We start from the raw sequence: 26,052 nt of genomic DNA, 5'->3' as shown, positions 1-26,052 counted from the left end.
GGCACAGAAAAATTATTTGATTAGGGAATGATTAGCTGAACAAGTAAAAAACTTATTTCTCCAGAAGGGGCTTTTGTCTTTTTGCCCTTTATATCTGTCAGGGGCTTACAGACCAGACTCTGCACCCTGCTCACTCTCCTCATTTTCTCCTGTGTTATAAGGCCTAAACCTTCCCCAGTGAACTGGAGGTGTGGTGAGTGTTGTTGAACAGACCCAATGTCTTGTTTGTGTTACTCTGTACTTCCCCTTGGATGCCTTGTGCGCCATAGAAAAATAACAAATTTTCAGAGGAGCTGGATTTCAAGCTTATAGATCACTGTGGTTTTAGCTGGAAACCAGTGATCCTCTTGGAAGGCCCTGGTGGCACAGAATGTGAGCTGTCTTCACTCCCTACTGCTAGAGTTTTTCTTATCAATTGCTTTAACCTGGTGGCTTTCTCCAAATCAACAGGACATTAGACTGCCAGTTACACACACGCTACACAAGAGGCAACATAAGACACCTCACTAGACATACAGATTATAGCAGAGAGAGAAGTTAAAGCTAAGCTCACGATAAGGCTGCCTGTATTAGGAGGTTTCTACAGAAGAATGGAAGAAATGAAAGATATTGAACTTAAAGGCTTGCAGGAGGGGTGTGGAAGGGGTAGGATTTGCTTCAGCTGTCAGCACAGAGCAGTCCCCCACAGCTCCTTGCTCACACCAGGAGTTTGGAGGATTCAGCCATCCAGGCGCACCCCTCGGACACAGTGGGTCACACAGATCCACCACACACTCTCCTCCTCAAAACATATGACTACCCCCCAGTGATAGCCCTGTTATATCATGATGCTTTTTTATGAGTCAGGCTTTTTTCTCCTCAGCAATACTGAATTTTGCCATTTGACCTCAGACTTGGACTTAGTTGATCATATTAGAGGTAGTCACCAGAAAGGTTATTTATCAACAAGTGTCTAAACCTTTGCAGAGACCATTTTAAGATGTTTACTTTAACAGCTCTTGTGGCTGCAAATGTTTCTTTAGATTGCTTTCTGAATGTTTTCCAAGCCTTGTAGGACAGTGTTGGTCTAAACACAGGCCCAGGTAGCAGTTGACTGTCTACCCTCATCCTGACAAAAGACGTTGCGCAGGCTTCAGCACAGGGAGGAAACACTTTTGTCTTTCTAAGGGAACAGACTATTCAAACAGACACACATGGAAATATTACTGCTATGTAGAGGCAGCATTATTAGTAAGTTGCATTCAGCACCTCCTTATCTTTACAAGGGGCTGCCACAGCGGAGCAGACCTCTGAGTCTGCCTGGTTTGTGGACTTGTTCCAGGCCTGCTGCAAATGGAGAGGGCCACGAGGCTGATACAGAAAACTCCTTGCATTAGTGTTTCTACCCTTTTGAAGTAAGCAGAGCATAGACTGCACAGCTGCAGGAAGCCAACATCTCCAGGAGTCACTCTGAAACTTGTATGAGCTCTAAATCCACAGGCCAGGGCACTTAATGCACTGAAAGTGCCCTCCTCCTCAGTTATATTGGAGGCCATATCTCCCAGCAATTTTTCTGTGTAAGTATGTATACTTTTATATGCTTTCCTTTAAAGACAGTGAATCAGAGTTGTTCTTTCCTTTCTTATGAAGTAACTATTAGTAGAGGAGAAGAGCAGCCCAAGTAAAGGGACACACAACAAAGAACAAAAGAAGTATCAGCTTATGCGGTTAATAACAGAAAACAAAGTTACAGGAAAGCAAGCAAAAGTTGGGGCACATCAAAGCAGCTGTGGATGTAATGCAATTACATTTGTCACTGAGATGGAACTGAACAGAAAGGGAAGAACAGTCTCAGCTTTCAGCATATCTGGATTTGGAGTAAGGAAAGGAGTAGCACTGCTGACCATAGCTGAGGAGAGCAGTATAATGGATTAAAGGGGACCAAGAGAAAAAGATAAGGAACACCTCATGGGTTTTCCATTACCCAGGAAGGACTGCTGTGTAGCAACGGCCCTGTGCAGAGTATGCTCTAGAAGGCAACATGAAAGCCAGAGGAGAGCTTGAAATGAAAGCAATAAGGCTGTCGAGCATACATCATGTTTAAGAGTCAGGAAAAGAGAGGAAGCTACAAACCAACAGACAGGTCAACAGTCAGAAAAGAGCAGTAAGCTTTTGTTCTTTACTAACAGGGAAACTTTACTAACTGCTTTTGCATCCGCTAAGATGTTGCATCATACCAGACTGGTTACTTGCCTACCAGTCTACAGCCAGTCTGTCTCTAAACCCTAAGTGACCCAGGATATGGGTAGCTTTGAGCAGGGAAAAATGAGCTACAGAGCCAAAGATTTCAATAAGCCACAGATGTCAGCCCTTGGGGCCCTGCACAAAGTTATGTTTTGCCTGTGTGCTATCTTAATGGACAGATGGCCACCCCTACACGTCTCTAATCCTCCTGCCTGTAAGGAAAGGTCAGCTGAGTTTTCACATACGTTTTACATAAGCGTCACATCAAGAGCACCTAGAAATTTAGCAAGAGATTCATTAGAACGGAGAAAATAATAATAAGAGTGTCCTTTGTACACAGTTGCTAGCTACATGAGAAGTCTATTAAGATGTGGTTAGTCTTTCATAATGGAACAGAGGAACATGTGAGGTTGTACTAGTCCATTTCTGGAACCTGAATTTAGCATCTTTAGCCAAAAACCAGCACAGCTAAATGCATATACATGACAAATGGCATCTCAGTTCTAACAGAATGAGACCACACCAAATAAAATTACCTTTCCACACAATCATAGACCACAGCAAACAGCAGTGAAACTAGTTTCAAAGATTAATTAAAGAAAATAGTAATGAGAAGCAGCCATTCAAGTTAAATTTCACTCTTTCAATGGCCTGTGGCTCTATCAAGCATCTTTTTCCAGTTAAAATCTTTCACTTGTATAGTTTCTGCAAACAAGCCATGCAAGTTCTCTCCTTCTATAGACATGAAAGTTCGAGACCTCTACCAGAACAGAGTGGTTGGACTTGCACATGAGTTGTTTGTGTGATTTTTAAAGGGCATTAAAATGAGCACCATTTCAGCTTTTGAACTTCTAGTCACACTGACAGCCTCAGCTGGTCACAAAGGGATTATAGGCATGGTACTTCAATTTCTTCTGCAACAATTTTACTGATATAAGAGAAGAGGTTTTTTCACTAGATGAACAGCCACAAGTGGCAGCAAGAGTTTTTGGAGTTTTCCTATGGGGAAAAAAGCAGAAAGCAAGCAATACCAGTATCCCCTTGATAACAGAAAGCTTTCCATACCTTCCCCAAGTTTGGATGTGTTGATGTCAGAGTCATCTCTGGTTCCATTTTGGGATTCCAGGTATGTAGCAGGGACCCAGCCCTGCTCCTCTGCTGTGCTCACAAACCACCAACCTACAAAAAGAAGTAAAGAAAGTTGTTCATTCAACATTAAGAGGAATAAGAATAGCAGGATGCTACAGAAGAGGTAACGCAGAGTCAGCAGCTTTGAGTATTTAAGTATTCTAATCCCCCTAGAGAGGGGGTTTAGTTCTATTATACAATTTCTATGAGATACTCTCACAGCAGTAAATGAATGTGCAGGCAGGCCTCATGTGAAAAAAGGGTACAATGCAGCAAACAGTTCATTTTAAGAAACCTGAAGTCTATCCATGAAAGCTCTGATTCGAGTTCTCCAATTCAATTTCTCAAAGCAAGTCTCGCGACAGGTACATCTACAGTATCAAAACACTTTGTATGTATATAGATGAGGTCACAAAAGTCAAGATAGAAATAGGCAAGATTTCAGTAGAAGGGCACATATTTCAAAACAAGATAGAAAAGAAGTGCTTCTAGAGCACTTTTCACCACAGCTGTTGTTTAACAAACATGACCTGAATTCAATTCCCTGGGAAGCTGGAAAGTACTGCGCAGAGCAGAAATACAAGAGAAAAGCTAACTGAAATGTGACTTCAGGCCATAAGCACCAGCTATTTGCTTTCCCACCTGAACATCCAAGCTTCTACCACTATCTACAAAACTCTTCAATATTTACCAACTCTACACAATTAATGTTTAGGTCACATCCGTGGATAAAGTTGAGCCATCTTTAGGATAAATGCATCCCAACCATAACTATCTTTGCCTCTTTTCTTGCTGGCTACATTGATTTATTGAATCCTCCACTGGTTTTGATGTAGACTAACTCATCCAAGAGCTTGCTGCCCTCAGATATGAGCATAACTAGATTCTGCTCCATTCAGATAAGGTCAGGGTTAAGATACAGGACAATAGAAAGACAAGCAGGTAAACCATTTCTGTTGTTTTCTACAATCTCCCAGTCTCCCCTCAAAATGCAGGTTGCTTTGTCAGGACAATGCAAACTATTGTTCAACCCCAGTCTTCTAGCCTCCTCGAAGGGAGCTGAGAAAAATAGCTTTTCTAAACATGCACCTCGAAACAGGTTACAGACCTTGATGGCTGTCATAAACCCAACAAATTTCAATGGAGATTCCCAAGCCTGCAGCAGGGCCAAGCCAGCTTGGTCTGTAAATAGATGGGGCACAAACCCTAGTTAATTTATGGTGGGGCAAAGCCCCAAGTTGTGTGACAGCCACAGCCAGGAGGCCACAGCCCTGGGCTCAGGGGAGGGGAAAGGAGGCTTCACTGGACTATGCCAACATGCAACTTTCTTTGAAGACAAAAAATACCCCAACAATGCTCAAGTGTTCATGCTAAAAGCCACCCAAGTTCATTCCAAATCCTGTCATGGAAGATTTTACCAGAAAACAGTAGTTACAGACTCTCCTTCTCCTCTCTGGGGCCCATGGACGGGAGACAATGTGCCCCAAGCAACAAACCCCTCACTTGCCGCCACACAGCTGCTAGGTAGCTCTATTTATTTACTCTCAAAACCCAGACACTGCTCTCCATTTTCTGGCCCAGTAGAGGTCTGGAAACTTTGCTTCACAAGGCTCATGGTTGGAAAGTTAAATTTAGTTATTCCCCCTCAGCAGGAGGTGGATTCTCCTGCCATGAAGCCCACAGCAGTGAGCACACAGGATCTGCCAGACCGTTTCAAACACACATCTCCATGGTTGTTCCTTATTTTACTAGCAATGTATCGACATGCACAGCAAACACAGTTTAGCACACACTTATAATTTGGCACAAAATGTGAGAAGTTGGCTTTCAGCTGATATAAATCAGACTGGAATAGTTTATGTAAACTCTTCCTCAGAAAGAAATTAAACACTATTGCACAAAAAGAACTTGCCTACACTTAAGAACGTGTGCTCAGGCCAAATTCAAACCATGGTAAAAAACGTCTTTGGAGGCCTGGATCGCCCAGACTTGTGACACATGCTAGCCCATTTCACAATACACCTCCTCTGGTTTGGCTTACTGAGCTGCATCGTGGCCTCAGAGCTGAGTTTAAGGTCTTGTGTTTGGGGCCATAGTGTAGCTGAGCCTCCATCCAAACCATCTAAACAGGGCTGCCTGCTAAAAGGCAACCCCTCACCACCACCCGTAGGCATGCATATACATATCTCCCCACTGCTTCTAAAGAGCCTTAGCAAGAAAACCTCTCAACTCCACTGATCTTTAGAACAGGTTCCGACATACTGGCTGGAAGTCAGTAGGTTATAGTCAAGTTGAGGTAGGTTATAGTCTAGTAACTTAACCAAATCCATTGCAATGTGCAGACACAGCACGTAAGAGTCTAAGTGAGGTTTAAAGCTGCTTTGATTCTTTAAGCCTTCACTAAGATTGAAGCTCCTCCTCTCCAAAGAGCTCATAAAAGTTATCACTTGTTTCTAAAGATTCCCTTTATAAACTATGTGCAAGGGTAAAGTACATCTGAGAAAACTCCTCAGCTACTGAAAAATCAGCAGCATCTGTCCAGATTCAGAGAAAACCAGTCTCTGTTTTTGAATTCTCTTCTTCCATTTCAAGCTTGCTTCTCAGAAGAACAAAAGAAAGGCTTTAATGCAGCTCACTGAATGGCACGTCCACACACACACACACACACACACACACACAAAGTGTGTTTGACTTAAACAGCCTGAAAAACTGAGAAGCCTGAAAAACTTCCAGCAGCACTCCTGGCAGCAGAGAAGTCAAAAACGGATGATGCTCACAAGCATGATGTTCATGGTCTTAGAGTGGCTGAGCAGAGATTGCAGAGGTAGCTCACTCCCTGTGAGGCAAAAACCTGAATTATGATGGCATATCAAAGCCACAAAATTAAAATATAGTGCAAGAATTAAACTCCTAGCAGAAATTGGCTGAAGCACAGACAACTTCCACAATGCAGTCTGTGCATGACAGCAGCGAACTGCAGAACTCTGTCTAGCTGATCATGAAGTACTTGCTCTGCACCATCTCTTTAGAAGAACTAGGGTAGCTGCCATTTGGTCCCACCACTCTTTCTCCTCCTCCCCCAACCCCAAGTTCATAGGGGTTCACAGTTTGCAGACAGACTGGCCTTAGTTTGTGCCATTATAATCCTGACTTTCTGCAAACAATCTCTTGTCCCCTCCCCTGCCATCTTTCCCAACCCAGAGCATCACAGAAATGCTGTTAGAGAAGTTGCTTTTGAAACAGTGAACAAAACATTGCATTTATTTGGAGTTCTCTCTCTATGCTGGAATTGAGCTCAACTTCACAATCCATTATTAAAACCATTCTGCAGCAACATCTGCAGAGAATTATGTAAAGTTATCTCTGTGCACTGCCAAGCCAGTCTGAGGTTCATTCTTGCACTCACACCATCTGTAAAAATTAGGCAGTGCTTTACAGCTTGTGTTAACCCTTACAGATGCCCTTACCTCTCATGCATCAAAACACAACTCTAAAGCTGATGTGGCACGGATGCCTAGACCGAGACTCATCAGCCCTCATCACTGATGAGGATTCAAAGGACCTTTGAGTCTCACAGAAGGCACAGAAGGAATTGCACCCACTGTGTGCAGATCAAGCTCAGCTTGATCTTTGCTACATTACTCCAAATCCTGCCTTAATACTAAACCAATAATATGATTTTTTTCAGGTAGAAATACAATTTTCTTCCTACACTTATTGACCCTTTGGTTGGCATCTGTCAGCATCCCTAGCTGCAATAGCCAAGATGCCTCTATACTCAGAATCCACGTAGACTCCAATAACCCTCAGGTATTTTCAGTATAGAGCTACAACAGTTAGCAAGAGACAAAAGGTTCCACTTTTCACATATACATACACATGGCAAAACGATGGTTGCCAAACACATTGGTCACATGAGTGAATAAATGACTAAAATACTACAATTGTAAAAACCATATTCTTGCTTTTAATTGTATTCATAGTCCTCTCACCAAAAGGCTTTCAAAAAAGCAAAAGACTTAAGGCAAGTGTTATCCACAACCTGCACCATGGGAAACTACTAGAGCATAGTTAAAGGACTGTCTTTTAGGCAAGTTTACACACATCCTCACCCATCCACGCTTCAATATTGTCCCTTTCTCCACACCAACAGGAAACCCAGCTATTCCTGTTGAAGCCTACCTAATCATAAGAAGCTACAAATCACTTAAAGTGAAAATGCATGATCATGCTGGACATTGGTTTCTAATTCTCCTCTCAGCCATTAATTTCTCTATAGACTTTGACTGTCAATGTATGAGCTTAACTAAACTAAACAAGAAAGATAGCAACACTGTAAAAGTGATCAGGAATCTTTCCTGCATGAGTGGACTACCCATTCTTCTGAACAAACACTTAAACAACACTTCACCTCTCAAGAGTCTTGGAAAAATCCCACACAAGCAGCAGTCTGGTACATTTGACACGTGCTCTTTGGACTTCAGGGAGCTGCTCCCTTTTAAGTCCTTCTGCCTTGGAACTAACTCTTGAGGGTTATTTTGATCCAACAACTTAAATCGTCCTACAAAGCAGTACTAGATGCAATCAGGTCACTTCCAGACCTGGCACACAGAACTTTAAATGACAACAGCTTATTACTTTCCTTCAGACATGTGCCCTGCTTCATTAAAAGCTAAGGTAAGCATATTGCTATGCAGATGAAGGCACTTGCTTTTTCCATCCCTCTAGAGCTCTTCCCACGCAGTACATGTACATTTGATACACATAAGGAAATCAGTCGCAATTGGCTTGGACAGACCTCCAAAGAACATGCATAAGCAGAAATATAAAGGCCCCAGAAGCAGCATTTTGCAAGAGGGATTTTCTGCAGTAAGCATATTCTCACACCCACTTCCTAAAAACACACTACAGTGTCCGTATACTGTTAGACACTATCACTGTACATGCTGGCTCTGCTCTCTGTGAAAGGATCCTTCAGCCCAACACACTTGGCAAAGGTGCTGGGTTGAAAACTTTTAATTTATATGAAGGCCAGTGTCTGATTTCTGAGCATTTTGTCCTTAGGCTCGCAGAAGAGGTATCTTGCTTTTACATACGGAGATATACGTGACAGACCTTCCTAGAGTGGAGCTGACTACAGCTTGGGCTACAGAAGTCTGCGTGTGAGTCACTGCACAGCAGACCAAGGCTGTCATCTCAGGATGAATTATTCAAGTTGGTGAAATATTAAAGGCAGCTTTCATCTTTGAACACATAACGTTTCCAAGCCTGTGTGCACTGCAGACTTCACTGCAGCCACCACTCAACCATGAAGCAACATTTGTCTCATTTCAAAGATGGAAGTGGGGATGAAACAAAGACATCCTCAAGGAAGAAAAACATGCTTGTGGCAGACATCCTACTTTAACACAATTAAGATCCACAGTACAGGTTCACAGCCTTTTATGTGCCATACCCAAAGCACATTGGGTCACATACTAGGATTCTAGCTCAACCATGTTTTATGGTCATTCTAGCCAGTTCACATCCTAAAGCTACATGCTAGGAGCATGGTTTGCATGCGCAACCCCACTTCCCATGGTAGCCTCATTTTGCAAAGTGTTGCAAGCCCAAATGACTATGCCTGATTGCTCTCACAGCCAAGAGTGAAGGTTGCTATCCTGCTTGCAACTACTGTGGCTGCACTCCAGAGACTGAGTGCAGCTTTAGGAACTCAGGAATAAAACTCACCACCCCAAGTTAGTGCTGAACTCCAAGAGGTTTTTTAATTTGCTGATGAAATACCTCAAGTGCCCCACAGCACTGTGATGGTGCAAAGCTGTTCACTTTTTCATGTGAGAGAAGATCATACCTGTAACTGCTTTCATAGCAGCCCAGCATGGGAAACTAGAGCTTCTATAAGAGTTATGGAACAGGTTTTCTACCATAGCATGAAAAGCTGAAGAAAGAATTACAAACACTACAGGCTCAGCAAGCTACCCTCCATAAACTGGAGCAATGCTTTTGTTATTTAGTGAAGAAAGAACACATTGAAAAAGGAAGGGAGAGAAATTGCACACTCCTGTGCCTTGTTCCAGTGTTCAACTAAAATCTACAAGAATACCTATGAAAACATAACAGCAAACAAATCTTAATGGCATCACTTAGGAACCCTGATAACAGAAAGCACACATGCAGCGCCCCTGGAAATACTTTTCTTTCCCTCCTTAGGGAAGGTCTGAAAGTAGAACTGTGTTCTCATCAGAGTTCAGGCTGCAGCAGGTTTCGCTTAATTTGGTGATGGAAACAACACTTGGGGCCTTTCTGAGGTGAGAGAGAAAACGGAGAGCAGGAGGTGGGGACTCCGTTGATATTTTTTGGCTATTAACAGCCTTTTGCCTTATGGAGCTAAAAGTTGGAACAAAAGACAAACTGCTGAGACCATGGTTTGCTCTTCTCTGATCTGCAAATGCTTAGGACTCAGCAGCAGCACAGGGAATCACATTTGTTGCAGTGCTTTGGGCGTTACTGAGTTCAAGGAAAGTAGAAGTGAATCCCAGAGTTTGGGTACTGTAACACATGGGGGAAGAATAGAGTTCTTTCCTGCAATAACTAGTTATTAAGGTGACTAGGGGTTTCAAATCTATATGGTTTTGGATTTGCTATCCTAATCCTTCCAGTCTGTTGTCTTCTTTCACCTCTACTAGTTATCTTGTGGCATTCATAGATGGAGACTTCTCAGCTGTGCCGTTAGCATATCTCTTTGCTGCTGTACTCCAGTTCCTGTGTTTGCAGGGCTGGCTGGCACACAGGGCTCACTAGATGTTAATAAATATCCTGGTTATTGCTGCCACACAGGCTTTTCCTTGACCAAAAGCAGCTGACTAGGTGTGTACATAAGTGCTTGATACAGAGTCCCAAAGTGCATCTCAGATTCTGGCTTATACATATAGCTTGCTTGGATTGGTTCCACATCACATTATATGCATAAACACACACGTATATACGTGGAAATTCACACCCTGACCTCTGTATTCAAGTACATATAACCCTAGTCTTCTACTGGGATTGGAACCATGTCTCCCTATACTTCTGGAAAAAGTAGAAGCGTTCACAACATGGGAAAAGTTCATGGGAAAAGAGAAAACTGGATAATATACAACTCAGCTCTAATACTTTATGGGTTAGATCACTAGTAGAGACGATGGATATTCAGAGTATTAGACACTAGGAAATACCACATCGCTGCATGTGTTCAAGCTAGTAAACGACAAGCTTTCCAGAGGTACACATTTGGCAAATTACTTAATATATTTATCTCTTATTACAGTTGTGACTTCTTGTGTATGTGTGTAGGGAGCTGTTTTAAGTAAAGCACACAGTTTATCTTTGAGTTCTGATAATACAAACTGATAGTTACAAACTCCAAGTGCTGTATCTGCAAGCTATTTGCTAGGGCCCAATTGTTACCCAGGGGTTTTCCCTCCCTCTTTAAAAATAAGGACCACAGATTTGTGTATTGACACAGCTGGAATGAAGGAATCTGCCAAACACGTTTTCAAGAATTGGCACATACATCCACAAAGCCATCATGGAATCCAGTACAAATTACACAAGTTATGTCCTTAAAGGAAGAGAGTAAATGCACTACCTATTACATTATCAGTTATGGAAAAGTCTTGGACATTGCCTGTAAATCCCAGATCAAGTCCCATCACACTCCAGGTCACCAGCTTCTCCTAAACTGTCTAGAAGCCTGGGGTCCCCAAGACAGAAGCAGAGGAAAGCATCACTTGCTAAGCCTGCCCATGGCCAACTCTAAAATACACTCAGCTGACATGCACAAGGTGTTGGCCAGCATCCCCATACCACTGAAATTAGGGGACCTACAAAGCAATGAAGTCTGCCGGTCCTACAGGCCAGTCAGCACCCAAAAAGCTGCAAAAAAAGGTTTGCCAAGTCTCAAACATTCTAATGTCTTCTAAAAATAAATTTAAAATAATCTTTCCCTTCCTGCTTTACTTGATTTCAAGAACACCTAATGCTGAAATTGTCTGTGCAATGCAAGCTTGCATTCCACATAGCCCAACATGTTTGTGGCTTACAGCCAGAACAAAAGAAAAGAAGAGAGGGAGTGCTTTACTCAGAGGAAATATCTCATCAATCACGACAAGGAACAAAGCTATCTTTAGGTGGGCACACTATATTGTGCAAGCAGCCTGGATGCAGCTGCTAGCCTCTGAATGCCAAGTACTGTACAATAATTGGAGTAAAACTAGATCCATCCATAACCCAATGGCTTTCAAGAGGTTACTGACTTGCCAACATGGTCCTGCCATCCAACCCACAGTACCAACTCAGTTATTACTCAGAAAATACCTGTTTGCTGATACAGATTTTCCTTTTTTCATCAGATCTGCTTGGAAACAGGACTTCCTATGCAAGTTCACAGAACTATGTATGAATTTCCACCTTCTCTTGCAATTTTGTTTCTCTTGGAAAGCCATAGATTTACACACATCCTTCAAGGATCTTTGTGATTTTAGTAACCACAAGGCAATGTAAGGTTGCTAGACGGCACACACAGTTAACAGCCAGTATAAAAGTACATTAAATCTCTATGGGCAAAACATGGTACTGGACAGTATCTTCCTTTCTTCCTTCCCTTACTCCGAAGTTTTCTTTACTCCAGTAGGTCCCAAAAGCTGAGCAGTGAAGATACTGACTGCTACTAATGACTAAGTAGAGTTTCCCTGCTCATGTAAGTTCATACGGCATAGCCCAGAGTCTTTAATCTTCTACTTCCAAAGAGACTTTTGATCTCTCTCTCCTTCTGTGTTTCTATTGTTAGGAAGATGTAGCTCAAGTAGGAAAGTTAAGCAATAAATCCGTCTCCTATCATCCTTAAAGGCCACCTCCTTCCCAGCAGCCCATCATTTAAAAGCTGAAACCTATAGATCCAAGGTTTTAATGAACCTGCCAAAGTAATACTATAGGCACCATGTTTACATAAATCAGTAAATTACAAGAGCTCCAAACCACAAGCGGTTTTGGCTGGGGCATGGACAGAGAAGGACTCTCGCACAGTGTAGAACAGACAGAGGTGGGCAAACCCATTGCCTTCAGCAAGGCTGTGCCAGTACAGCCAGCTCCTGCAGCAGATTTTCCAGAGCCATGAACAACAGATTACAGTAGAGGCATGCAAACAGATGGTTTTCCACCCACAGGGCATAGGGACCTCAGCCCTAGGAGCCAATGGAGACTCTATTAGTCATTACCAGTTGTGGGGTTGTGTTTTCTGTGGTCAGCCAACAGAGTGAACAGTCAAGCTCACAAGTAATTTCCTTTACATTCACAGGACTTAATCTTAAAGCAAACACATTCTGTGTCCAAGCTTTCTTTAGGAAAACATGAATAAGCTTTCAAATGGGCCTCACAGTAATCTTGTCCAAAGATTACAAATTACTTCCTAGTGGTTTAAAAGAGTTACAGACCCCCAGCCCCAGCAGATAGGAAACTGCCTGCACGGGCAGCAAAGAATAGCCAATATTTACTTCCTGCCCAGATTGACAAAAGTTGCTTTTGCTTTAATTTCTTATTCTGAAGTCTGTAGAGAACAGCGTCAGTTGCTTACTGGGAAATGCTATGTGGCTTAGTGGGAAACCCACATATAGTCAGGAAAAAGAGACTCTGTGGACTAGGAACAATCCTAGCAGAGTACCAAATAACATTCCAGGTGCTAGAGTTGAATCATACACGAAATCTGTATTTAAGGGAAAAATACATCTGCCACCTTCAAAGTAGACTTCGGCTACCTCAGAGCAGAACAAAGCAACACTGGACAAGAGCCTGAAGCAAGGAACAAAGACTATACTATATCCAGCACCAATCAGAGGATAAAGCAATGAAACAGTGATATATTTCAGCCTGAAGCATAGCTGAGTCACCAGATAAAGAACACTGCCTTTTACAAACAGCTTTTATGGGATCCTTCTGAAACACAATACTCCTGCTAAAGGAATGGAGACACCTCAGTTTGACAGTGTCCAGCACAGTGTGCAAAGCAACATCTCTCCGCAGCACTCAGATAACTGTCTCACAGTTGCCATTTCTATATCCCGGCTGTTCCTTGAAGCTCTTCTGTCCAAATACAGCTCCTGTCCAGCTCTATTTATTAGCTATATCTGGCAAGATCATAGCCCAGATGGTATGTTATCACAGATACGGATGTAAGCCAAACCGAACGCTCTGCTCTCCCCCCGACACCCTTCACTGCTTTTCTCCTAAGCTCCATTCAAGCTGTGTTTCTGCAGTGACCCCGGGAGCTGAGCCTCAAAGAGCTGCCTGCACAAGGCTGCAGGAAATGACAGCTTCGGAAATGAGTACCAGAGTGATGAATAGCAGGCTACAAGAGCAGCCAGTGCATTAACGGGCTGCCAATTAATGAACTACATTGTATTGAACAAGGACATACATGGGCAAGTAGTATCACTGACACTCCCCAGAAGATTACAAACCCAATTCAGTATTTTTTGAAGGGTTTTTCCAGGCTTCTCTAAAATTTAGAAGCTTAGACTTGTTACTGTATTTTGTTCAGCAGGAAGCTGAACTGGTCCCATTTTGAGTGAATTATGGAAACCTGAAAGAAGGGGTAAAAAAGGGTTTAGCCTCTGGATAAGAAGGCTACACATATCTTTGCAGGGTTTTTGCTATGTGGTAGTAAGCATGTGATTTCCCTTCAGCTTGCTTGGCTATCTCACCTGGGACATTTACTTCAAAGACTGATATTTGGCCTTTGGTGTTCCTTGCAGACTGGAAAGGCAGCCTAGTCTCAGCAGAGAACTGCTCTGCCTTGAGAGACTAGAAACACCCCAGCGAGTAAGTCTTGCACTATGGGAACATCAACAGCAACACCACTATTAATACATTCATCATAGAGAAGGGCTGTGCTGCTGGCAACCTCTGTTGCCAGTCAGCTCCCAGGAAGGCACCCTTAAGTGTGCAGCAAGTCAAAGTCCCGATATTTAAACTTTTTCACTTTCTGACTCTCCTGTCTGTCTCTTCAAGCTTAATCAAACAAAGCCAGAGCAGGCACCAAGCACAGATCTGCTGGCAATAATCAGTGAGGCTGATCTTCTGATGTTAAATAAAGGTTAACAAGGCAAATTAATGATGCGTTATGCAGAAGAACTGTCAATCTCCACACACTTCACAAGAGAAATTTATCTTTATGAGACTTATTCCTTTCCATTAGGAATAAACCAACCATGAAACAAGAGCAAGAGTAATGCTGTCCTTGGGCAAAAAGCTGAGATTTGCAGACCCTCCGTTACAAACACACATGCATTATACAATACAACACCATTCAAAATAAATAAGCAGCACAGTAAGGGATAACCTAAACCCGTTAGACAGATGATACAGAGGCACAGTGTTTATCTTTTCAACAGGGAGTCACTTAAGCTTACCCTATGCGTGCATGCAAGATTAAACTTTTCCCTCTCCACAATACAGGGCTACCAAAAGAGGACATATCGGACTGCCTGTAACTACCTATGGCCATACTCTGCTGCAAGTGTTGCATTTTCCATACATCTCCTTTCTTTGAATGGGTAACTGCTATTCCACAATTACTCTGATGCTAACATCATAGAAAACCTTGAATTCAGGCATTTTGTATCCTTGTACTTTTCAGGATCTCGCTCTTGGCAAGTTGATAGCCTCTCTTCCCCCCAAAGGCATTGAATTCTCCTTAGTTTGGGAAGCATCAGTGATGGAGTACAGAGGCTGTACATTCACTGCAAGCTGAGAAAGAGGATGGTCCTGCTGCTGGGGAACTGGCCTAGCTTTGGGGAGTTCTCCACAAGAGAACTGAGAACAAGACCATTTCTTTTCATGGGAGAAATTTTTCCCTCCCCAGTTTCCAAGTCTTATTTATTCCCCTTCCTCTCCCCCACCAACCCAAAATTCAGACACTGTTTCCTTTGTCTGTCCTTATGTAGACTTCCATTCTCTGGAGACAAAGCCTAAATGTCTAACACAACAGGACCCTGATCTCAGCTGGGCCTTAGGCACTGCCATAAAAAACAAACAGAGATCACAAAAGCATGGTTCTTGTGATGTAAAAGAGCCTGGATAGTAAATAAGCCTTTGGATAGGTCTGTTAACTGACATGCTAATTACAATGCTGGAATGCTAGAATTTAACAAAAGTGTATAAGGCCTGAAAATTTATTAAAACATCCAATTTAGTGACTAATATGTGCACATTTGGAAGGGTAAGTTGGAGTTCACTGCAATACCAACATGAAGTATATGCAACAGTGCACCTCCCGCAAGACCAACTGGACTACTAGCACATTTTAGGATGACTAATGAATTGAAGTTTCCTTGGCACGCTTCCCTCTCAAGGGCTGCGGGCAAGGATTACAGAGTGGAAAAAACTCAACCTGGGTAGAAAATACACACTCCTGTGGCTGCTAAATTTCAGAGAGGTCTAACCTCAATCTTCCTTGTTTGCACAGGCTCTTCAACACACACACACCACATTCTGAGATTCCAGTTCAACAAAACATCATGCAATACAGTCTGCAGGAGGTAACCAAGACTTCATGTTTTGAGGAAGGACAAACATCACTTCCAAATACCCTTTAACTTATGTAGAGACCCTCAAATCCAGGCATGAGGGAGCCACCTTCAAGGCACACCAGTCCTTTGATGAATATCTTGGTCAACCTTCTTGGCTAGTAACTGATACCTCCTGAAGGCTCAAAACTGCCTCCTGATGTTCCTCAATCCCATAAGATATAGCACAGCTCTTCCGTTCTTACAAGCCTTCTTCATGGAGATCATGCTTTCTTTGACTGACCTATTTGTCACCAGTTGCTGATGCAAGTCGGTGAACGGGGTTGCCAATCTGTCCTGCTAATGAACAAATTCATCCAGATGCCAAACAATAATAGGAATTTGTTTAATAAGATTTGGAAGCCAGCTTTACATGGTGCTAAAATTAAGGGCTTAAACTTCTGTCCTACAAATGTTAGATTTATTGGTCATCTGCCAGCATGTATTATCTCAACGCTAAGCTATGTCCCTACATGCTAGTCCACACTTGAAACTGAAGGAAGATGAAGATTCAAAGGGAGATTCAAAATCTGATCTACCCTCTCAAAGGCCATTAATGCTACATCACCTGGCTCACCAATGCTGTGCCTAATAACCTTTACAAGACATTTTCAGGAACATGGCTTTTTCCATAGCTGAAGCTATAGTATGGAGGCTATTCCAGAAACACAGTCACTGGCCACCAGTGTCTGAGGAATTAGCATACAGACACCTAACCCGCTTTCCTAAGATAGCTGTGGAAGATTTAGGTGACAGGAAAGTGGAAACATTTGCAACATTTGACTAGTTAGATTTTGATTTTGTTTTTCCAGTTCTTCCCTGCCATTTCAGCAGGATGATCCAGACAAAATCTCAGATATTTCTGTCAGCCTATTGCATCAGCCAGTAAGGTCAGAGTGACCAAGCCAAAGCCTTGAGCATCACAACCACTGAAGTTTCAAAAGTATGGTTTGACTTCCTGACTGGTTTTTTAGCTTGAATAAAACACAAATTCATACTTTCCTATTCTTTCAGAGCCTGAGAATACCTAACCCTACGACAGGATGTGATCTGCTTCTGTTTGGATATAATGAATAAGGTGTGACAGCGTGAGGGGATCTCAAGAGCACCCTTCCACTACCAGAAGCAATTAGTGATTTTTGCTCACGTTCATTTGAGTCCTGATCTCTAAGGAGAAAGTAATACTCATTAATGTAACCTTAGAGCTCAGTATGACATTTGACACATTTGCTGATGCGACTCACAGATGTCAGCATGGTTAAGACTGGCTTCCAGGAGATATCTCCCCCTGCTCCTTTTGCCAGGATATGCAGAAACCTCACACCCACACCCCTTTCTACGGAAAAATAGATACCCTTCCTGGTATCTCTTTTCTGGAGAAAATAGAATGAGGAAAACCATTAACCAGTTGACTTTGCTTTCTTACCATGTTTGCCTGTCCATCAGCAGGGCAACCCCCTACAACATGGGACTCAGAAGAAGCTGAATTTATCTTCAAGCAGAGATTGTCCCTTCATTTCTGGCCTGTCTTTTGTTCAGAGGAAGCTCTGGTGCTTGTCAGCATTGCTCTACCACCACCACAAAGGAATGAAGTTACTCATCTTTCATGCCATTTCCATCTCTATTTTTACAACTGTAAAAAGGTTCACACTGCAGTTTTCTTATTTATTAAAAATAGAAAACTTTCTTTTTGATCTGGGTTATCCGAGTAGGCCGTAGTCTCCTATTCACTAAAGGAATTTTGCGGGAAAACAGTGAAATCCCCCAAACTGCATGTTCTAGTCAAGTGTAGTCTTAAGCACTTTGCTCTGCTGAGGATCACAGCCAAAGACTGAGCAACATCTTTAAGAGATAAAAAACCCATCTGCAAGGAGCCACTTGTACCTTCGCTGGGGCGATGCCTGTACCACGGTGCTATTAGGACTTTAACTCCTCACAGCTTTGTGCTGTCACTTCCAGCCTCACTTGCTTTTTCCTTCCAACTATGTCTCAGGCCCTTGCATGAGCCTACGCTTATTTATTCACAGCTCAGTTTTCAAATCCTGAGCCCATGCTGGTGAAGCACAGCAGCTTCTCCAGATGAGGTTCTAGAAATCAGCTGCAAAGGTTTCAATACAGCGAAGTAAGAACATTGCATTTGCTTCCTCTACAAACTAAATGAGGGTGTGTAAGGGGCACAGGTATTGCATGGCAGGTAAGAAAAAAGTGAGATGAAGTCTTTGCAACTGGGGGAGCGGTTACAAAACCCACTTCCAGCCCAAACATACAAGAAAATATAAAATATAGTCTGCCTACCTACTCCAAGCATTGGGGTAAGGTCAGGGTGTGTTTTCAGGTTGGAGTTCATGGGATTTCTCATCTGAGAAAACCCACCATTCCTTTGATAAAATGCTGGTAATCCTATCCAGCTGCAAAGTTAGCAAGCGGTAACACAAGTCAAGAATAAAGGATACCGACAGCCCTGCCTTCAAGCACTGCTAGCATACCTTAGGGTATATATGTCTCATAGCTGCACAGTTAAGTGCTGCACTGGGTCTTAAGACTTATTTTTGGTCTTCAGCTTCTGAGAAGCACTGCTAGGGTAGAGTCCTTCAATGTTTTTTAGTTATTTATTTTCTAAACCAAAATAAAAATGCAGACAAGTGAGGGAAATGTGACTCCAAATTATTGTTTCTGTGCCTGTAGCTATCCCATTTAAAACAAGAACCATAAAGTCCTACTTTGCAAGCAAGATCCCTGTCTTTAACCAGAGCCAGAAGTCTCAGGAGCATGACATCTCATTCAGATCTAGCAAAAGACTTCTTACAACAGAGATGAGGTACTGATTAAAAACACCAAAACCAAAAGCAGCTCAAGCTGCTCAAGCAAGCAAGCTGTAGGTTTGAAGGAAAAGAACAAGATGAACTTGGGTTTGACTCTCTGTGCTCAGAATTACTCTGTGACAACGATTCCCTGCTGCCAACACACACTCCAGTTCTGAGAGCAGGGACAACAGCGTCCAAGCCAAACACATGCATGGCTGGAGAGACTCACAGCAGATTAGACAGCTCTTCTTTGTACCGATACATGAAATACATCTGGGACACCGTGGCTACACTAAGGGCACATTCCTTGGCTGAACCAATGCTTGTTGAGCACCACACTGCAGGCACCAGTGACACTCATCCCTAGAGCACTGATACAGCACTTCCAGCAGTACCTCAAGCTGGCAGATGGAGATCCCTAGGAATCAGACTTGTGAAACACTCCTGAAGGGCTGATATTCTCATTCAGATTATCTAAATCCCAGTACAGAAAACATGCCAAAAGCATCCTTACTCTGAATCACAATGAAATGCTCAGTAAGAGGGTGGATTTGCAGAGCACCAGCTGCAAGCAAAGGCAGTCCTTGGCCATCAGTGTCACAAGTGCTTTGAGGAATCTACACAGACCTACAGATACAGTGTGTCCAAGTCAAGCTCCTGTCTCTAAGTCCAATACTTCAATCATGATATGCATCTGGAACCAAGCTGTTGCCACCCCATAATACCTCTCTAGAGAGTCTGCATCCTCCAGAGACACAGGCCTGCAAATAGCCCCATTTCTCAAGGTTTCCTTTTGTGGTTTTAAATTTCTTTTGAAAGTGTTTTAAAAGGAAAGACAAAATATTAAAAGCCACCATTACAATGATGATATCATCTAATGAGATAATAAAAAATAGAATATGGATTTCCCTTATCTAATTCATTAAATATCAGCACCCTTTTAGCCACTTGATACGTGGCCCATCAAGAAAGTATGAAAATTTACGCTGAATCAGATTTTAAGAGCAAAACCAAAACCACATTTACCAGGCTTTCTTTAAGGTCTACATGCCACGGCTTTTTCATGGATTTAGCAGTAAATCTTCAATCTGCATAACAAGTATGTCCACTTTAACATCAGTGGGTACTAGTAATATCACTGCTTATCTAAATCAGATGGTATTTGATGGGGCACCACAAGATTTAGAAAGAGAACAAGCTGTTAGTACAGCCTTGGCCAATAAGAACTCCAGCACCTTGTGCTAGTCTCACCATAATGGTCACCCTTTGCAGTAGTTTCAAGTTTCCAAATCAGGTTTCCTGGATTTCTAATCTCTAGATATCTCCATGCCAGAAAAAAAGATTCTTAAAGAGTTTTAATTTTTCCAGACTTCATACCAGGCTTAATTCCTTACTCTCCATTACTATTGTCTACAAGTTCACTCGACAATTTTTAGCTCTTCAGATTTACAGCCATTCCTAGCAAAGTATTTCATCCACAAATAAACGCAACCATCCTTTCTCTGAAGGCAAGGGGAAAACATATAGAAAGCACACATATGTTTGGCAAGTACATCAAAGCTAGGCTAGTCAGTACAAAACCCCTCCCCAAAACCCCTGATGTTCTCAGTACTTTAACAATACAATCGAATTTTAAATATGAACAGAGGGGGATTCCAAATGGGTACATAACATCTAGAATAATAAATTAATTGGAAGTGCACAGAAACTTGGACTACAGAAAGCCATACACTGTATTAAACATCTTCATGTGCCACTTCATTCTGTGAGGCCAGTCCTGCTGAGTCTGAGCAAATCTTTGCTTTTCACATTAATACAAAATTAGATGAGGCTGGGCAGAGATATCAGCTCCTGGCCAGTAGGTATCAACTTACTGTCTTTGGCAGTGTTGTACTCGTGTTCTCTGCACAGCTGGAGAATATGGTATTTGGCTCTTCACACCCTGAGATTTGCTGCTGACCCATGTACGTTCACTTAGATGCTCTTGGATCTTTGGAGAGCAGAGAGCACTTTCCCCTCCTACAATATTTCATAACTTCAGCACGTAATACCTTTTCCAAAGGAGGACAGATGTGCAGGAGTAGTTTCAGTCTTCCAAGAAGTTTTCCATTAGGATCTTGCTTTTTCTCTGGCTGTGTAGTCCAGCAGCATAATCACAGTCCCTGCAAAGCTGGAAAAGGGAGGTTGCTGCTCCAGTAATACTTGCAGCAAGCAGACCATCCAGCTGAGGTACAGCCCATTCTCTCCCTGGGTTCAGAGATGCTGCTGTGAGGGGACCTGCCAGCACACAGCTACTCACCCTCTTCTGGGCAGTTTTGAAAAGGGTGTCATGGAAGAACAGCTTGAGCCCAGCTTGTCTTACAAAGAAAACTTCATCCATAAGCCATTATGTCAAACATTTATATTTTGAAGTGTAGAGAGGTATATGGGATGGGTAAGAGAGACAGGCTCTATTTTGTTTTCAGAATACTTTATGTCCTAGTTACGGGAAAGAAGCCAGTAGTAATATCTATCCCACTCATAGTTTTCAGTTTTACAGGCTTTGAAGAGGAGATGGAAGAAGATCTTGAGCTCCAAGAATTTCACTCTTGGCATGCCAAAGCCAGCAGTAGAAATGCCTGGATTTTCCACTATGGCTTGGATACACACCACAGTAAAAGATACCACTTCATAGTAAGGTCCTGTCCATGTGGATACACTTCAGATCACTCAGCTTCAGGGAGATGGGATTACTTCCCTTTGCTATATGCAGACACAACCTATATGTGAACTGCTCCTGCCCAAACAGCCATCAGGCTGTTCAGTCAACTTGGGGCATTAACGATAGAGGCAAGTCTGTTGCTGTGTTCAACAGGAAGACATCAAATCCATGACAATGTTCGAAGTGGATTACTATGGGCTAAAGTAGTAGAAACCCGTCAAAGGCAGAATGAAGGAGTTGATGGGAAAAAGGTGGTTGCATCCCTAGAACTGCAAGGGAAAGTCAGGTTTTCAGTAGGGATTTGGAGGCTGGAAGACAGGACCACAAGCTAACTTTTTGATACCTGCATGAACCTTAGGGAACATTATTTGTTTCTGCACGTTCCTATTAGGACACACTAGCTTTTGCTTACTCTCCTTTTTGGTTTTTTTTGGCAGGAAACCCTGAAGCTGCCATCACATGATTAAGAATTTGCTCACAAATTCAGCTGAAACCCAACACTCCAGTGTCTGGCTGTAGCCACTGTACAAAGAGCATTTGGGATCTGTGGCATCTGACAGCTTTCCTCCCCTCCAAGGCTGACATTGACCAAAAGCCTCCTATCCAAAACAAAAGTGCTAGACAGAACACAACTCACATTCCTCCAATTTTGGGAAAGTCTGGATTGGAAACCTGATTTCTCATCTTGAACCCATGTGTAGTTGTTTAAGCGTAGCTCAGGAGCCATTTGACATTTACAGCTTATTCCTGTGAATTTTAAAGAAAACTAATAAAAGAGTGAGAACCATCATGAAAATGTACTACAAAATGCAACGCAGAGTAAACTGGAGCAACCATTGATCACATTCATAACACTGCTGCCCACCAAGGACATTCTGCTGCACAGAAGAGATGTGATTCTGGGAAAAGGCAATTTGGTGACAGAGAGCTTGAAAACTCTAATTTTATGAAGGGAGGCAGAGCACACAGCTCCAGCTTCAACCCAAGCCTGCTCTTCATTTCAATGAGAAACTGCACTTTTCCGGAGTCTCTGCCACCTATTCAGAAACCAGACTTAAGCAGAGATGGCAAGTTTGCTCTGATGCCAGTTCTTCAGCCCCTACTTGATCACACATAAAGTCCTCTGCCTCTCAATTCCCTTCTACCAGCCTTCAAACAGTAATTTCTGAACACTTATGGGCAAAATTCCACCTGCAAGATACTACTGGCTTTGAAAGAGAAGATGACAGACAAACATCCAAATACAAATTGAAAGCACTTGCTCCACAGACTCCACTAGTGTCTCAACAGTTCTCAACTAGTCAACACTTTACGTTTTTAGAATAAAAATGTACTTCTACCACGGTTCTTGGACCCCTTAAACCAACATCATCAAATTTCACTATGGATTTAGACACCACAACGTGACTTCAGTTCTCCAAGGAGAGAGTCTTGTGAGAAGGTTTTGCTTCTGCCAGCATCCACTTCCAAGTTTTCCAGCCCGGATAGTGTAGAAACAAAACAGGATAGCTGCGTAACAGTGGTCAGCCTCCTACACACCAGGAGCTTCCTGGCTACTGCTGTGTTATGCATTTCATGAACTGTCAAACAGAGCTAGGTCCAACTATGTGCCCACCAGTATTAAACTATATGTCTTGGAGCACCACATGCCATGCCAATGCAACAGCCTGTCACGAGCATGTGACAGGAGGCACATGCTCTATCATTTCAGGGAAGTTTATGAAGCTGTACACATCCAGCAAGACAAAAAGCTGATATGGCCCATATTGAAAGATGGAAAGGTGCACACAAATATCAAGCCCAGTTACAGGAACTAAGATAACCAGGAACTATTTTATAACTTTAGCAAAGCTGCCCATTCACTGACAAAACTGTACAAGTCCAGTCAATCAGTGCTTTTGTGTTGGCATCCTTGAATGTAAGGCAGCAAAATAGCAGAGAAAGATGGACAGAAAACATGATCACATAGTCAACTCATTTTCCTCCTCCATACCAGAAGTTAGCAGAGACACCACAGAGAACAGGAAGCAAAAATAAAATAACAGAGAAAAGGGTACATAACAGAGGATTATATTCAAGTAGCAGATGTCAAGAAAGAAACTAATTTTAGCGTTCCTTTGCCTTTCAGGTCACAAGGCACCTCCCATAACTAACACACATAGAGCGTTTTCAAGGATGCTGGCCACATAATGCTCACATAAACTTCATGAGATTAACACTGCAGCCTGTGGGATGAATCACTCCTATATCTTTCTTTTTATATCCCACTTTAAAATCTCAGAAGGAAGAAAACAGCAGCTCATAACAGATTTTTTCTCCCTACCCTCCAAAAACACACATAGGACTTGTAACAAGATACATTCCGGAAGAGTATGTACCACTGAAATAAAAGTACCCAAGTTACTTCACATCATTAACTGTTCTGCTGCCTGCCATTCTTTCTATGGTTGTTACATCACTGATGGAAGTGGTCTGTGTGAAGTGTGAGCTGGCCACAGGTAAGCATTTAGTAGAACTTAAGTTATCTTCAGAAAGCAGCCTTTACAAGTCCACTTTTCCCCAGAAAGACTTACTGTTCAGCTTTGGAAGCCAAAGATAAGCAGTTCTGACCTCAGACATAGCTCCAGTTGAACAGGGGTGATTACAGTTGTGAAATTTGATTTCTTAAGTGATGGTTGCTTTTACCAATCTAGGTCAGACTCAACTACAGCTATCAAGGCTCTTTCCTGCCAACTTACAAGAAAAACACTAAGTACCAATGGACGGTCTGACTCCAGAGCTCTACCTTATAAGTGCAATTCTAGTCCATCCACCAAGACCTGATGAAGGCACAGCTTTGAGACAGCAACAGAAAAGTGCCTCAGCTTCACATTGTCGAGGTTAAGGCAAACTTTCAGAAACACACGGTTCTGATTCCCTTAACCTGAGGAACATGCTGTGTTACATTTCTTCAGATCAGAATTTGCTCCTGACAGGTAAAGTTAGCAGATGACTTAGCTATCACAAAAGATCAAAAAGTATTAATCACATGAGAACCTCCACAGAAGGTATAGGAGATCAGTGGAAAGGAACAAAAACCACAGCAGAATAAAAAGTTTGCTGATGATACTAAGCTGGGAGGAGTGGCTGACACGCCAGAAGGCTGTGCTGCCATCCAGCGAGACCTGGACAGGCTGGAGAGTTGGGCAGGGAGTAACTTGATGAAATATAACAAGGGAAAGTGTAGAGTCTTGCATCTGGGCAGGAACAACCCCAGGTTCCAGTGCAGGTTGGGGAACGACCTGTTAGAGAGTAGTGTAGGGGAGAGGGACCTGGGGGTCCTAGTGGACGGCAGGATGACCATGAGCCAGCACTGTGCCCTTGTGGCCAGGAAGGCCAATGGCATCCTGGGGTGTATTAGAAGGGGGGTGGTCAGTAGGTCGAGAGAGGTCCTCCTTCCCCTCTACTCTGCCCTGGTGAGACCACATCTGGAATATTGTGTCCAGTTCTGGGCCCCTCAGTTCAAGAAGGACAGGGACCTGCTGGAGAGAGTCCAGCGCAGGGCGACAAAGATGATTAAGGGAGTGGAGCATCTCCCTTATGAGGAAAGGCTGAGGGAGCTGGGTCTCTATAGTTTGGAGAAGAGGAGACTGCGGGGGGACCTTATTAGTGTACATAAATATATAAAGGGGGGAGTGTCACAAGGATGGAGCCAGGCTCTTCTCAGTGGCAAACAATGATAGGACAAGGGGTAATGGGTATAAACTGGAACACAAGAGGTTCCACTTAAACTTGAGAAGAAACTTCTTCTCAGTGAGGGTGACAGAACACTGGAACAGGCTGCCCAGGGGGGTTGTGGAGTCTCCTTCTCTGGAGACATTCAAAACCCGCCTGGATACATTCCTGTGTAACCTTATCTAGGTGTTCCTGCTCTGGCAGGGGGATTGGACTAGATGATCTTTTGAGGTCCCTTCCAATCTCTAACATACTGTGATACTGTGAAATGATACCCAGGAAGTCAGTCGCCAGTCTCCACCTGCACTCTGTTATCCTCCCTTCAGGTCTTCCTGCATGCACACATTTAAGTTTCTACCAAATTTACCAGAGGCCAGTCAGATAGTGCACCCAGGAGTCTGCTTAAATAAGAGACAAAGAAGAAATAGAGGAAACATTATACAATCTGGGGATATAGAGAAGAATTACTAGTTTAGGCAACTTTCAGCTGAAGCAAATGGTGTTCCTGATGTACCAAGGACCTGGCACTGTTATTTTACAGAAGCCAGAGTAGCTCACCCAGCAGCTTGCAGCCTTTGCCAAGGTGCAGATGAGTTTGGCCCAGTCACTATTTGTGTTGTTGTCACTGCATTGCCCTCAAGACATACTTGCCAAGGGTAAGTGCATGCACAGGCATTCAGCCTCTGCCGTGTCTCCACATAATCGGGGGAAAAAATGCCCTTGTGCAACTCCAGGACACCATGCAAGGAGGTCTTGACACTGGCATCTGTCACAGCATTGCAAAGGGTGGGTACATCTCATCTGTAATGGAATTTCCCCAAAGCCACCAGCATTTTCCCTCAAATGCCACTACACAACAATTCCTGGTAGCCTGAGCCAA

General features: G+C 42.9%; 1 protein-coding gene across 2 annotated transcripts in view; it reads right to left on the bottom strand.

Annotated features, from left to right (window-relative positions):
- The window catches only part of SH3PXD2A (SH3 and PX domains 2A), a gene marked incomplete at both ends in the record, with an annotated part of 250,002 nt that overhangs the window by 22,975 nt on the left and 200,975 nt on the right, over positions 1-26,052 (bottom strand). For both annotated transcript variants that reach the window (XM_080621336.1, XM_080621337.1), the window contains one exon: positions 3,289-3,402. In XM_080621336.1, coding sequence (XP_080477462.1) covers positions 3,289-3,402 — 114 coding nt within the window. The remainder of the gene's footprint in view (positions 1-3,288; positions 3,403-26,052) is intronic.

This window comes from Psittacula echo (genome assembly GCF_963264785.1).
Source record: "Psittacula echo genome assembly, chromosome: 6".
Lineage (NCBI taxonomy): Eukaryota > Metazoa > Chordata > Aves > Psittaciformes > Psittacidae > Psittacula > Psittacula echo.
This window is presented reverse-complemented; position numbering and strand designations above follow the sequence as displayed.